The 12,161-nt window shown below is 46.9% G+C and overlaps 1 protein-coding gene across 1 annotated transcript in view; it reads right to left on the bottom strand.

Annotated features, from left to right (window-relative positions):
* The window catches only part of DSTN (destrin, actin depolymerizing factor), a 37,558-nt gene extending 34,125 nt beyond the window's left edge, over positions 1–3,433 (bottom strand). The window contains exon 1 of the mRNA XM_060078063.1: positions 3,147–3,433. Within this exon, the coding sequence (XP_059934046.1) occupies positions 3,147–3,149 (3 nt within the window). The 5' untranslated portion in view covers positions 3,150–3,433. The remainder of the gene's footprint in view (positions 1–3,146) is intronic.
* Between the last annotated feature and the right edge of the window lie 8,728 nt (positions 3,434–12,161).

Here is a 12,161-nt window from a genome sequence, read left to right as displayed (position 1 = left end):
AGGCTCCGGACGCACAGGCTCAACGGCCATGGCTCACGGGCCCAGCCGCTCCACGGCATGTGGGATCTTCCCGGACCAGGGCACGAACCCGTGTCCCCTGCATCGGCAGGCGGACTCTCAACCACTGAGCCAACAGGGAAGCCCTTTTTTTTTGTTTTTGAGATGTTCCTCATTTTAATTAATGTTCTCTCAAATGCAATAACCTGCAAAAATCATCTCCTTAATTGGCCAGTACATTACGTCTTTGACACAGGAGTGGTTACCTCTGGGGAGAGAAGGGAACGGGATGAGGAAAAAGATGCGTATTTACCTGTAATGGTAACATAAAAACCTGAAATATGGCAAAAAGTTAACCTTTTTTTGTACAAAGGAACTTATTATTCTGTGTACCTTCCTGCTTAAAATGTTTCAAAATTAATTTTTAAATTATTTTAAAACCTGATGTGGAGTCAGAAAAGGCCACAAGTCAATTAAACCTTTACAGACTGTTTTCTAATATGTTAAATGGGCACAGGAACACATGCCCAACCTCTTCCACTAGATTGCTGTAAGTAAAAGTGTTTTTGCTAATCATCAAGTGGAAGAATACACGTGTAATTCAGTCTGAGCCAACAGGTCAGTTTGTTAGAGCCGAGTTCTGATTAGGGTAAGGTTAAGGGTTAGATTATCATGCAGACCTTTACTGTTTCAGGGACAAGACTACACTCTGACTTCCCAGACAGCCACTGGTAACAAGAGGAGATAGGCCAGTCTCCTGTGATGTCTCAATCCATACCCAACAGGAAGAACTACTCAGCAGATAACCCTAGGAATTTGATGGTAGGCTGGTAAATAATCTTTGTATGAGGAAGCTGGCGCACCCAGTACACACGCACACCAAAGTTTTGTTTGGAGTGTGTAGATGTGGGTCCTGTGGAGGGTAGGCTTTTTTCCTTTTTTTTTTTTGGCACTGTAAAGTGAGACTCTAAAAACATGAAATCTCATCTTAAAGTGCTCAGGGTGATCTTTTGAGTTGGTTTCAAATTGCTTTATTCCCAAGTGCTTCGAGAAGACTTGGTGAGTACCAGGAAGTGATTTTGTTAATGTAGAACAAATCCATCAACAGTTAAAATTTAATCTGAAAAAAAAAAAAAGCTTAGAAACTTGGAACCAAGTATCCAACCAACAGATCTAAACAGTTTCAAATACAGAGGTAAAGTGCTAAAATCAGGGAATAAACGTACATCTTCATAATATTCTCTAATAGCTGGAATGAAGGGAGAAGCTCTGTGCTCATAAGGCTAAATACAAGAGTAAGCTCTAAAAATGGTCATCTGCACAAATGAACTGATCAACGAAACAGACTCACAGACAAAGAGAACAGACTTGTGGTTGCCAAGGGGGAGGGGGTTGGGGAGGGATAGACTGAAGTTGGGGTTAGCAGATGTAAGCTTTTATATATAGATCCTACTGTATAGCACAGAAAACTATATTCAACATCCTATGATAAACCATACTGGAAAACAATATTTAAAAAAGAATGTATATATATGTATGACTGAAGCACTCTGCTGGACAGCAGAAATGAACACAACATTGTAAGTCAACTGTGTCAATTAAAAAAATAAAATAAAAATGGTCACCTGTATTCTAAACTCTCTTTCTTTGCAAGCATCCTAACAAGAGTAGTTCATAAGTTCTTCCGACCTCCCTAAGTTTGAAACGTACTTGGAATCACCCATCTTGATTAATTTTTATTTCTCCTCCTCCTTCCGAACTATAAATATTTAAAACAGACTCTTCATTTTATTTGAATGTATAGAAATAAGAAAGTTAAGCTTTAAAGTTTAAGCATTTAGCTAAAGTAAAAAGGTTTGGTCGTATTTTCAAACAGAAAATAAAGTTAAGTCAAATTAGAAGGCACTAAAGCCGGCTCCAGCCTGATTCAAAGCACTTTCGTCTGAGTGGATGGTATTAAATTTATGAAAACTCAAAGCCCTTAGATTAAGTCTTTTAGCATAAAGTAGTATATAATGCAGTACAATCTTAAAGAAGTTAGAAAGTTGTAAGATGCCGATCTTCTTTGTAGCTTACAAAATCAAACCAAAGAAGAACCAAAAACTGAACAACATCAAATTCGTACTACATATCCTCAGTCATCCAGAAACTACTGTCTAATCTCTAATTTTCTTCCATCACTGAGCCAGTCTGCATAGCCCTGAAAGGTGCAATACCTTAAGAAAACCCAAATTGTCATTCAGTGAAAACATTGTGTAGGAAGATAAACTGGTACCAACTGTTTCCCGGCAGACAGATGCAATAACAGTGTAATATTTCCAGCAAAGTCTGGTAAGCCTTTGCCTGCAAATCATTGACCAAAAATGGTAACAGTATGCGCAGACTACAGAAAATGACAAAATGTTCTACTTGATCGTCCACTTAAGAGCACGGCTCTGCAGCAAACGAGAGTGACAGTTTACAGGGGAAAATACGTGAATTAAGAAGTCCAACACCTAGAATATGAGGAACATCTGTTTACTTTTTAGCGACTCGGATAGCTTAATGGACTTTAAAAAGCTTTTTCATTTGCTTTAATTAGCATCCCAGCATCATGCCCACCCCCTGCACGCTATGCTGGCAGAGCCAACCTGTTTGCAGGTAAAAGAAAATCTGTGACCGTACATGGAGGCCGGACAGGCCACCGCCCGGCCGGACGCGCAGGACGAGGAGCTGCGGGACGCGGACCACCAGGGGCGGCAGCAAAGGACCGCAGGCCCGGTTCGGAATCGCAGGGGTCACGCTCGGTGGCCATCCCGCCCCCCAGGTGGCTCAATAAAGGCCTCGTTCCCTCCTCGAGACGCACAGACCTCAGGGGCCGAAACCGCCCGAGTCGCCGACCGGCTGCGCCCGGCCTCGGCGAAACGTGCGCCAAAGAGGCCCCCACCCGGGAGCACGAGCGGACCCCGGGCGGCGTCGCCGGGGCGGGGGGTCAACCCCGGCTGGGCTACCGAGGCCAGGCGGAGGCCTCGCGCCGGCGGCGACGGCGAGAATGCAGCGGCCCGGGAGCCGCCCCGGCGCGGGGCCCAGCGGGTCCGCGGCGGCCGAAGCCCGGGTCCTCCCACGCCGCCGCCGCCCCGACCCCGTGGCGCCCCGGGTCCCCAGCTCACCATCTTCGCCGCGGCGGCCGCAGAGCGGAGAGGGAGCCGGCGAGCACCAAGTCTGCGGAGCGACCTCCTCACAGAAGCCCCGCTAGCCTCCCAGGGACTGGCGGGCGCCTCGGGCCCAGACGCGGCGGCGCACGTCACGCGCTGCCCACCGTTGCTACGCAACCGGCCGGCCTGGCAACGCCCCGCCCCGGCGGTCCCCCAACCCCGACTCCGCGGAGGCGGGGTCTTCCTCGCCTTCCGGAGAAGGGGCACCGGGTACCCCTCACCAGCTCTGGCCTGTGGTGTGGGGGCGAGGTCCTCCCCCAGCAGCTCTGGACGAGGGGGCGGAGCTTCAGCTGGCACCTGCGGGCGAGGGGCGGTGGCCCCTTCACCTGGGCGGGGCCACGTGGAGCCCCGCCCACTGCGCCGCCGTTGCCCTTACATGGAAGTAGCCACCTGGCCAGGTGTGCGCCGCCGCGAGGGGCGGGGCCTGGGAGGGGGAGGGGTGAGAGGGGCGGGGCCCGCAGCGGTGGAGACTGGAGAGAGGAGGGAGGGAGGAGGGAGGACGAGAGGGAGGGAGGGAGGGACGAAGGAAGGACCAGCGGGAGCCTGGGCGCGGTCGGTCGCGGGGGCCGCGCGTCCCGCATTTTTTACCTACTTTGGTGCGATTCCCACCATCCTCGCCTGATTGGCCCAGCCCGGCACGTCGGGCCTTCGGGCGAGAGGAAAAGTTTGCACATTTTTCCTCTTTGCCGAGGCGACTGTGGCGATTCAGAGCGCTCTGAGTCACCGCTAATTTCAGGTCTGGAAAAAACAAGGAGTGTTTTATTTGTCTTTGGGAACAGCCTGGGAAAGGAGCACTGCAGTCCGCAGCAGTGTGGCTGGGAAACGGCAGAGATGCCTCAGGATGGTGGCGCCAGCCCCGCTGCTCCGTTTTGGGGGTTTTTAATTTGGGATTGCGTTTTTTTTAATGGGCGGTTGCATCAGAAACACAATTTTCAGAGGGCCAGAAGGAATCCCAGCGCTTTTTCTGAGGGTGTTTTTCTGGGGAATAAAGGCAACAAAGAATTTACAACCGTGATGATTAAGTTTTACTTAATTTAGGCTACCTAGAACTTAATAGGCCTCTACCAGAACTATTTTAATTCTCCAAATGTGAGGCTTTTGGACAAGATGGTCAATATGTCTTTTGCTTTTCCTGGGCACTATATAAAATCTAGGTTATATGTGGCTTTTCTTCTGGCCCCTAGACATAGAGACTCATTTCTCGTTACTCTCCTGTTTTGTGTTTGTTTTCTTTTTAAGAAAGAAAGTTGTGGGGCCTCCCTGGTGGCGCAGTGGTTAAGAGTCCGCCTGCCGATGCAGGGGATACGGGTTCGTGCCCCGGTCTGGGAGGATCCCATATGCCGCGGAGCGGCTGGGCCCGTGAGCCATGGCCGCTGGGCCTGCGCATCCGGAGCCTGTGCTCCGCAACGGGAGAGGCCACAACAGTGAGAGGCCCGCATACCGCAAAAAGAAAAAAAAAAAAAAAAAAAAAGAAAGAAAGTTGTGGCAATTCTAAGCCTTACCACCTACTACAAGATTTTTGGCAGGCTAGAGCAGTGGTTTGCAATGTGAAAGAGAACTTATTCCAAGTCAGATTTGTGTGCCCCATCCCCAGAGTTTCTGACCATGTATCTCAGGTGAGACCCAAGAATTTGCATTTCTAACAATTCCCAGGTGATGCTGATGTGGCTGGTGGGTATCAGCACTTTTAAAAGAAAGAACCCACCTGTATCCAGCTGCAGCTGGAGCCCTGTGTTTCCCTGTCGGCCGGGACTCAGTGCCACCCTCCATCTCTGAGTCCTCAAAGACTTCTTTTCTGTTCAAAGCTGAATCGTCCTCATGTAAGGATGTAAGTCGGGCCTGCTCCAGCCTCTCTTATGCGTTTTGTCCTCCTCACTGCAACCAGAGTTATGGCCAAACAGAGGAATCTGATCCTGTCACTTTACTGCTTAAAATTTCCTGCGGCTTCCTCCAGAAATCTCAGCAGTTCAGTCTGGCCCTTCTGCCTCTGGCCTCAGCCTGCCTTTTTTGTCCTGTCTCCCACACTTTCCAAAGTTCCCAATTTCCTTCCAGACTAAACTTCTCATTCCAGAATCCTTCTTGCTCTAACTGCCATCATCACGGGCCTGTTGGTCTCTCATCCTGGAATGTTCCCAAGAGTCTGGAGACTTTTGACCACTTCCCAAGGGATCAAGAGTGGGTCCTTCTATAGTCCCACAGTTCATCACTTCTCAAACCTTGATAAGCATCCACACCACCTGAGGATCTTGTTAAAATGCAAATTCAAGGGTTTAGAAGTGGGTCTCAGTTGCCCCAGGAGATTCAGATGCTGCGGGTCCTCAGACCACACTTCCATAGTGAGGTCTTAACGTTTTTCCCTACTGTTAGTATAGCTGTAATTTATATATGCATTTGCTGCCACCATCACTACTTTATACTGAGAGTTCCTTGAGGTCAAAGGGTGTTTAGGATGCAATTTTTTAAAATTTATTTATTTTTGGCTGCATTGGGTCTTTGTTGTTGTGCGTGGGCTTTCTCTAGTTGTGGCGAGCAGGGGCTACTCTTAGTTGCAGTGCACGGGCTTCTTATTGCTGTGGCTTCTCTTGTCGCAGAACACTGGCTCTAGGCGTGTGGACTTCAGTAGTTGTGGCACGCGGGCTCAGTACTTGTGGCTCACGGGCTCTAGAGCGCAGGCTCAGTAGCTGTGGCACACGGGCTTAGTTGCTCTGCGACACCTGGGATCTTCCCGGACCAGGGATCGAACCTGTGTCCCCTGCATTAGCAGGAGGATCCTTAACCACTGTGCCACCAGGGAAGTCCCTAGGATGCATCTTATATGGACTGGCATAGCCCCTGATGTATAGTAGGTGTTTAATACATGTTTGTTTCGGTCAGTGAAGTATCTGAAGATGTTTTACAATCCATCAGGCAAACCTCTAAATCAGTTCATTTTAACCTAAAATGAGCCCCCATTTTTCTTAAGACCCCATTGAACTTTAACCTCTTCCTTTACACATTAGTTTCCTAGATATATTCATTCCTTCTCATCCCACAGAGGGAAAAAGTTTTAACATAAGGTCTCCCCTTGAATATGAGACTGAGTGTGTTCCATTTCTAATTTAGAAAACATTTTGCATATGTAACCATCTGTGAACATATAGGTACTTTCATTTAAAACCATAAATATGAGTGGCAGGGGAGAATATACATTAATGAGGCACTTGAAGAGAGATGTGTTAATCAATGATCAGGAAAAGCCTGCGAGGGGACATAACCCTGCCAGTATATATTGCAGAAAAACTATTTTTAGCTTCTTTCCTGCCTCTTCACAAATTCACCTATTCTCTCTCCCCTACCCTTATTTATGTCTGTGGTCTTTTCTAAAAATAATTTGAATTATGTAAGTAAGATATGAGTGTGTTCTCATTATGAAAGATTCCAAGATACAATAAGAAAAGCCCCCAGAGCACTTTTGCTCTCCATCCCCACAGCGTCAGCTTCCTCCTCAGAGGTAACCACTGCTATCAATGCGGTGAATGGCCTTATGGAGAAATAAGCCATGTGCAGGTGTTTTGTGTTGTGGTTTGCTTTTGTCGGTGCTTTGTGTCATGGTTTTGTGCTGGGTGTGTGGTGTCCCGTAGCTTGCTTTCTGATTTTCTTGATTTCCTGCCTACTGGATCCGTCCATGTCTGATAGAGCAGTGTTGAAGTCTCCAGCTGTGATAATGGATTCACCCATTCCTCCTCGCAATTCTGTCAGGTCTTGCCTCACTTAGGTCGACACTGTTGTTGGGAACATACACATAAAGGATTATGTCTTAGAGGAGAACTGACCCCTTAACATTACGTAACCCCCTTGTTTGTTCCCAAGAACTTTGCTGATTCTGAAGTCGACTCTGTCTGAAATTAATGTAGCTACTCCTGCTTTGTTTTGATTACTGTTAACATGGTATATTTTTCTCCATTTTCCTTTTTTTTTTTTTTCGGCATGCGGGCCTCTCACTGCTGTGGCCTCTCCTGTTGCAGAGCACAGGCTCCGGACACGCAGGCTCAGCGGCCATGGCTCACGGGCCCAGCCGCCCCGCGGCATGTGGGATCTTCCCGGACCAGGGCACGAACCCGTGTCCCCTGCATCGGCAGGCGGACTCTCAACCACTGCGCCACCAGGGAAGCCCCTCTCCATTTACTTTTAATCTGTATGTGTCTTTATATTTAAAGTGAGCTTCTGGTAGACAACATAGAGTTGGCTCTTTTTTTTTTTTTTTTTAGGCACTCTGAAAATCTCTGTTTTGATTGGTGCATTTAGACCATTGACATTCAACATTATTATTGATATAGCTGGATGAACACCTATAATATTCACTACTGTTTTCTATTTGTTGCCTTTGTTCTTTGGTCTTATGTTTGCCTTCCACTCTTTTTCTGTCATTTGTAGTTTGAACTGAGCATTTTAGATGATTTCATTTTCTGTTCTTTCCTAGCATATCAGTTATACTTTTCTCACTTTTTTTAGTGGTTGCCCTGGAGTTTGCAGTATACATTTACAACTAATCCAAGTCTGCTTTCAAATAACGCTTCACCACTTGACAGATAGTGTGAGTACCTTACAGTAACAAAATAATCCTAATACCCTCCTCCTCTTATATTATTCCTGTGATTCATTTCATTTATATCTAAGCACAGATAGGCATATATGACATATACAAAAGCATATATAATCGAATACATTGTTGCTGTTATTTGAAACAAACTGTTATCCATTAATCCGTCAATTAAGAATAAGAAAAGTAAAAGTTCTTTTTTTCCTTTTCAGCCATGCCCCGCAGCTTGTGGGATCTTAGTTCCCTGACCAGGGATTGAACCCGGACCCTCAGCATTGAAAGCACCGAGTCCTAACCACTGGACTGCCAGGGAAGTCCCTCTCCTTCACTTTTGAAGGATAATTGTGCAGGGTACAGAATTCGAGGTTGGTGGGTTTTTTCTCTCAACACTCTGTGTTTCCCTTCACTCTCTTCCTGCTTGGATGGTTTTTGAGGAAACGTCAGTAATTCTTATCTTTGTTCCTCTATAGGTAAGATGTCTTTTTCCCTTTCTTTCAGGATTTTTTTTCTTTATCTTTGATATTATGTAATTTGAAATGATAGGTCTAGGTGTAGTTTTTTGGTAATCATATCCTGCTTGGTGTTCTCCTAGCTTTCTGGGTCTGTGGTTTGGTGTCTGACAATACTTTGGGGAAATTCTCAGTCACTATTTTTTCAAATATTTCTTCTGTTCCTTTCTCTTTTTCTTCTTCTGGTATTCCCATTACATGTATGTTACCACTTTTGTAGCTGTCCCACAGTTCTTGGATTTTCTGTTCTGTATTTTTCAGTCTCAGTTCTGTTTGCTTTTTGATTTTGAGGATTTTACTGATATGTCCTCTAGCTCAGAGATTCTTTCCTCAGCTGTGTCCAGTCTACTAATAAGCCCACCAAAGGCATTCTTTATTTCTTTGTGGGTTTTTGTTTGTTTGTTTGTTTTTTGCCTTTTGGTATGCCTTGTCATTTTTTCTTGGTAGCTGGACATGATGTCCTAGGTAAAAGGAACTGTGGTGAATAGGCCTTTAGTAACATGGTGGTGTGGTGTGAGGGGAGGGGAAGTGTTCTATATTCCTGTGCTTTGGTCTCAGTCATTTACTGAGCCCGTGCCTCTGTGGACGGCACAAGTGTTTCTCAGCCACTCCTACACCCACCCCCAAGTTGTCTATAGAGTGGGCTGGAGGTGGGTATTTCCCTTACTCCGATGAGTTAGGTTCTGATCAAATCCTGACTGGTTAGGCTCCAGTTAACTAGTTTCCCCTGACGGCAGCCTTTGTTAAGAAGAACAAAGTGCTCTGGAGGATTTCCTAATGGTTCCTGTCGCCCTGCCCTGCAGGAAGCAGGAGGGGATTTTTCTCTGATATCTACTGTGGGAACATGGTAAGCTTCAGGAGGCAAAACATAGGGTCCCCCTGTGACTGAGTCTCTCGGGAGTTTTTCACCCTCAGACTTGTCCACACTGAGCCTCCCCTAACTTGTCCATCACAGTTCAGGTTTTCCCACCCGGCACTGGTTCCCCGGTGGTTTCCCCTCGTAAGACTGCTCTGGCTAACCACAGCTCCCTGGATTCTCCTGTCTGTCTCCACTTTGGGGGCGGTGGTTTGCCCTGTGTTCTCTTCTCTCTTATGGATCCAAGAAGAGTTGTCTGTCTAGCTTCTTACTTGTTGTTAGGACAGAGCTGCAAACTCCTTAAATGTGGAAGTAGAAATGTGACATCTGCCTTTTCCCTTTTTTTTTTTTTTTTTTTTTTTGTGGTATGCGGGCCTCCCACTGCTGTGGCCTCCCCCGTTGCGGAGCACAGGCTCCGGACGCGCAGGCTCCGGACGCACAGGCCCAGCGGCCATGGCTCACGGGCCCAGCCGCTCCGCGGCACACGGGATCCTCCCAGACCGGGGCACGAACCCGCATCCCCTGCATCGGCAGGCGGACTCCCAACCACTGCGCCACCAGGGAGGCCCTGCCTTTTCCCTTTTAAAGAAACTTCTCAGAAGTTCTAGACAAGGCTTCTCCTTTCATCTCACTGACCAGAACTTGGTCATAAGGCTGCAAGGGGGGCTGGGAAGTGTGGTCTCTTCTCTGAGTAGCCACGTGCTCAGCTAAGAAACTGGGATTCCTTTACCAAGGAAGAAGGGGAAATGGATATTGGGAGATAACTAGTGGTGATGGCCATAGCTTGACATTAGTATTAGTCCCATTCTACAGATGAGGTTAGGGGGAGAGATGTTCCTTTGCCCAGAGGAGTAAGCCATCTACTTATTATTATTCTCACAGTGATGCTGAACAAGAGAACTAGGGACCCCTTGTTGCTTCCTTAACACCACGGGGGATGGGCGGTTATACAAAACGAGGCAAATGGAAACCATAGGAAATACATTCTGGACATTCCTTTACTGTAGCCTAGTCCTGCTGGATCAGGCAGCCCCAGGGGCCTGGGCATCTATTTTAGGAAAGGGCTAAATATATTTAAGTACATTCATGGGAACAATGTAGTACCACATGGTAACACTATTGATTTCTCTATTAATCCTTAAAGTCATATACCACTATTTTATAATGTTAAAAATTGAACAACTATGACGTGTTTTTCAGACAATAGTGCACTATTGATACTTAAGAAAATGGAGTAGGTGGTCTCACAATAACCCCGACCAGTGGTTATTCATCCCTCTTGGGCCAAACGTTCCCTTCGAGAGTCCGATGAAAAGTAAAAAGCGGTGTATTTGTAGTTACATTATTTTCACTTATGTTAGTCTGAACATAGAAAATGGGCAACACTCAACTCAACTATCTTTGACTTACAAAAACAGGACTTTCTTATGGTTCAATCTAATACACACTAACCAAGTAGGAGTCTTAGCAGCCTGGCCCTTTTAAAGGATGTTTGCGTCATCCCATCTATTTTTACCAACCGAATTTCTCATACGAAAAAGAGGAGGTAAATGTTAAAAAAAAATGAAAGTTTGTGTTTGGAGGCGAAACATTGCGTTCACAGTGGGACGCCACTTTGCAAGATTTTTTTCAGTTAGATTTGACAGCTGGGTCCCTACTGTGTGCCAGCTGTGGCTGTGTTTGCCACCAGGAACACGAAGATGAATAAGTCATGGGCCCTGCCACAAGGAGATCACGAGTGCAAACAGATCGATGCCAAGAACAGCGCCGCCCAGGATCCCTTGGGAATTCTCAGACTCCTACTGGAGGGGCAGATCACAGCAGGGAGATGTTACTGGAGCTTAATGGGTGAGGTATCAGGAGAGGAAATTCCCCACATGATTTCTCACTGAGGCTGGTGAACACAAGTACGGAAAGGTGGTGAGAGGGGCTCCCTCAGAGACTGATGGTTGGAAGGACAGCACACCAAATGTTTCTACCAAAAAACTAGACTCCGTGGACTAAGATACCTAGGTAGATATAAATGAATTTTGTTTGTTTGTTTGTTTTTGCTTTGAGGGGCTGCTCAGCTGTGCTTCCTACCTTTCCTCTTTTCCCTTCTTCTGGGGGTGGGAGGAGGGGTATCAAATGATGGTCCAGACAGAGACACCCAGCTCTGCCCAGTGAGGATCTCAAAGCAGGCTCAAAGGCAGCTAGACCAGGAACAGCCAAGGGACAGAGGTTGTGATGTGAAATCCAGGGCCCTTTGCTATAACTGTTTTGCTTTTGCCTCTAAGACGCCAGTATTTCCATCATCAGTCTTCCAATGCGGTGTTTGATACCGCCGTCACCAGTTCCAGCTTTGACTGGCCGTGTAACCTCTTGTACAACATAACTCTCTGGGCCTCCTGTCCTCACCTGCAAACTGAAGGTGTTGATGAGTTTAACCCCTTTAGCTCAAAAATGCACTAAAGGGAAGATTTATTGAGTGTCCAGCACAGTATTGGCAATTTGTAGGGTATCCTATTCTAGTAATACTAAGGCAGACCCTCGAATTTTGTTATATAAACTCTAGGCCTTGGGCTCTTGACACAGGGCCTATTTTTACAGCAAAATCAATAAGTTGCTGTAATTGTCCAGGTGGTGGCCTGATGGGGTTCTCTCAGCCACCCACACCTGGGGGAAGGGAGCTGATTGGCACAAAGGGAGAATATAGCATTCATGTCACATACTCTTCATGTCAGTGAGAGGCTAACATATCACGTCTTACAGTCATTTGTTTATTTTTATTTTTTGGTCAGTAAATTCAGGCTCAGTCATTAAGAGGTGGTCCACTCGCAAGATTTTCCACGCTGGGGTTGGAAGGAATCACTTGATCATTTATGTTTCTCACTCCTGTGGGAAACCTTCCTTCTCGCCCCATGAGCCAGTGAGTCACTTCCTGGCTTCAGACCTCTCCGGCTTCCTTTGTTTCCCAGCCCCGGCCTGGCCCTCCGGAGAGGGGTCTGGGCTGGGGGGTAGGGAGGAGTCAGGCACCAGGCTGCACA

This window comes from Mesoplodon densirostris, chromosome 16 (genome assembly GCF_025265405.1).
Source record: "Mesoplodon densirostris isolate mMesDen1 chromosome 16, mMesDen1 primary haplotype, whole genome shotgun sequence".
Lineage (NCBI taxonomy): Eukaryota > Metazoa > Chordata > Mammalia > Artiodactyla > Ziphiidae > Mesoplodon > Mesoplodon densirostris.
Note: the sequence above shows the minus strand (reverse complement) of the source record. Positions and strands in the feature narration are given on the sequence as shown.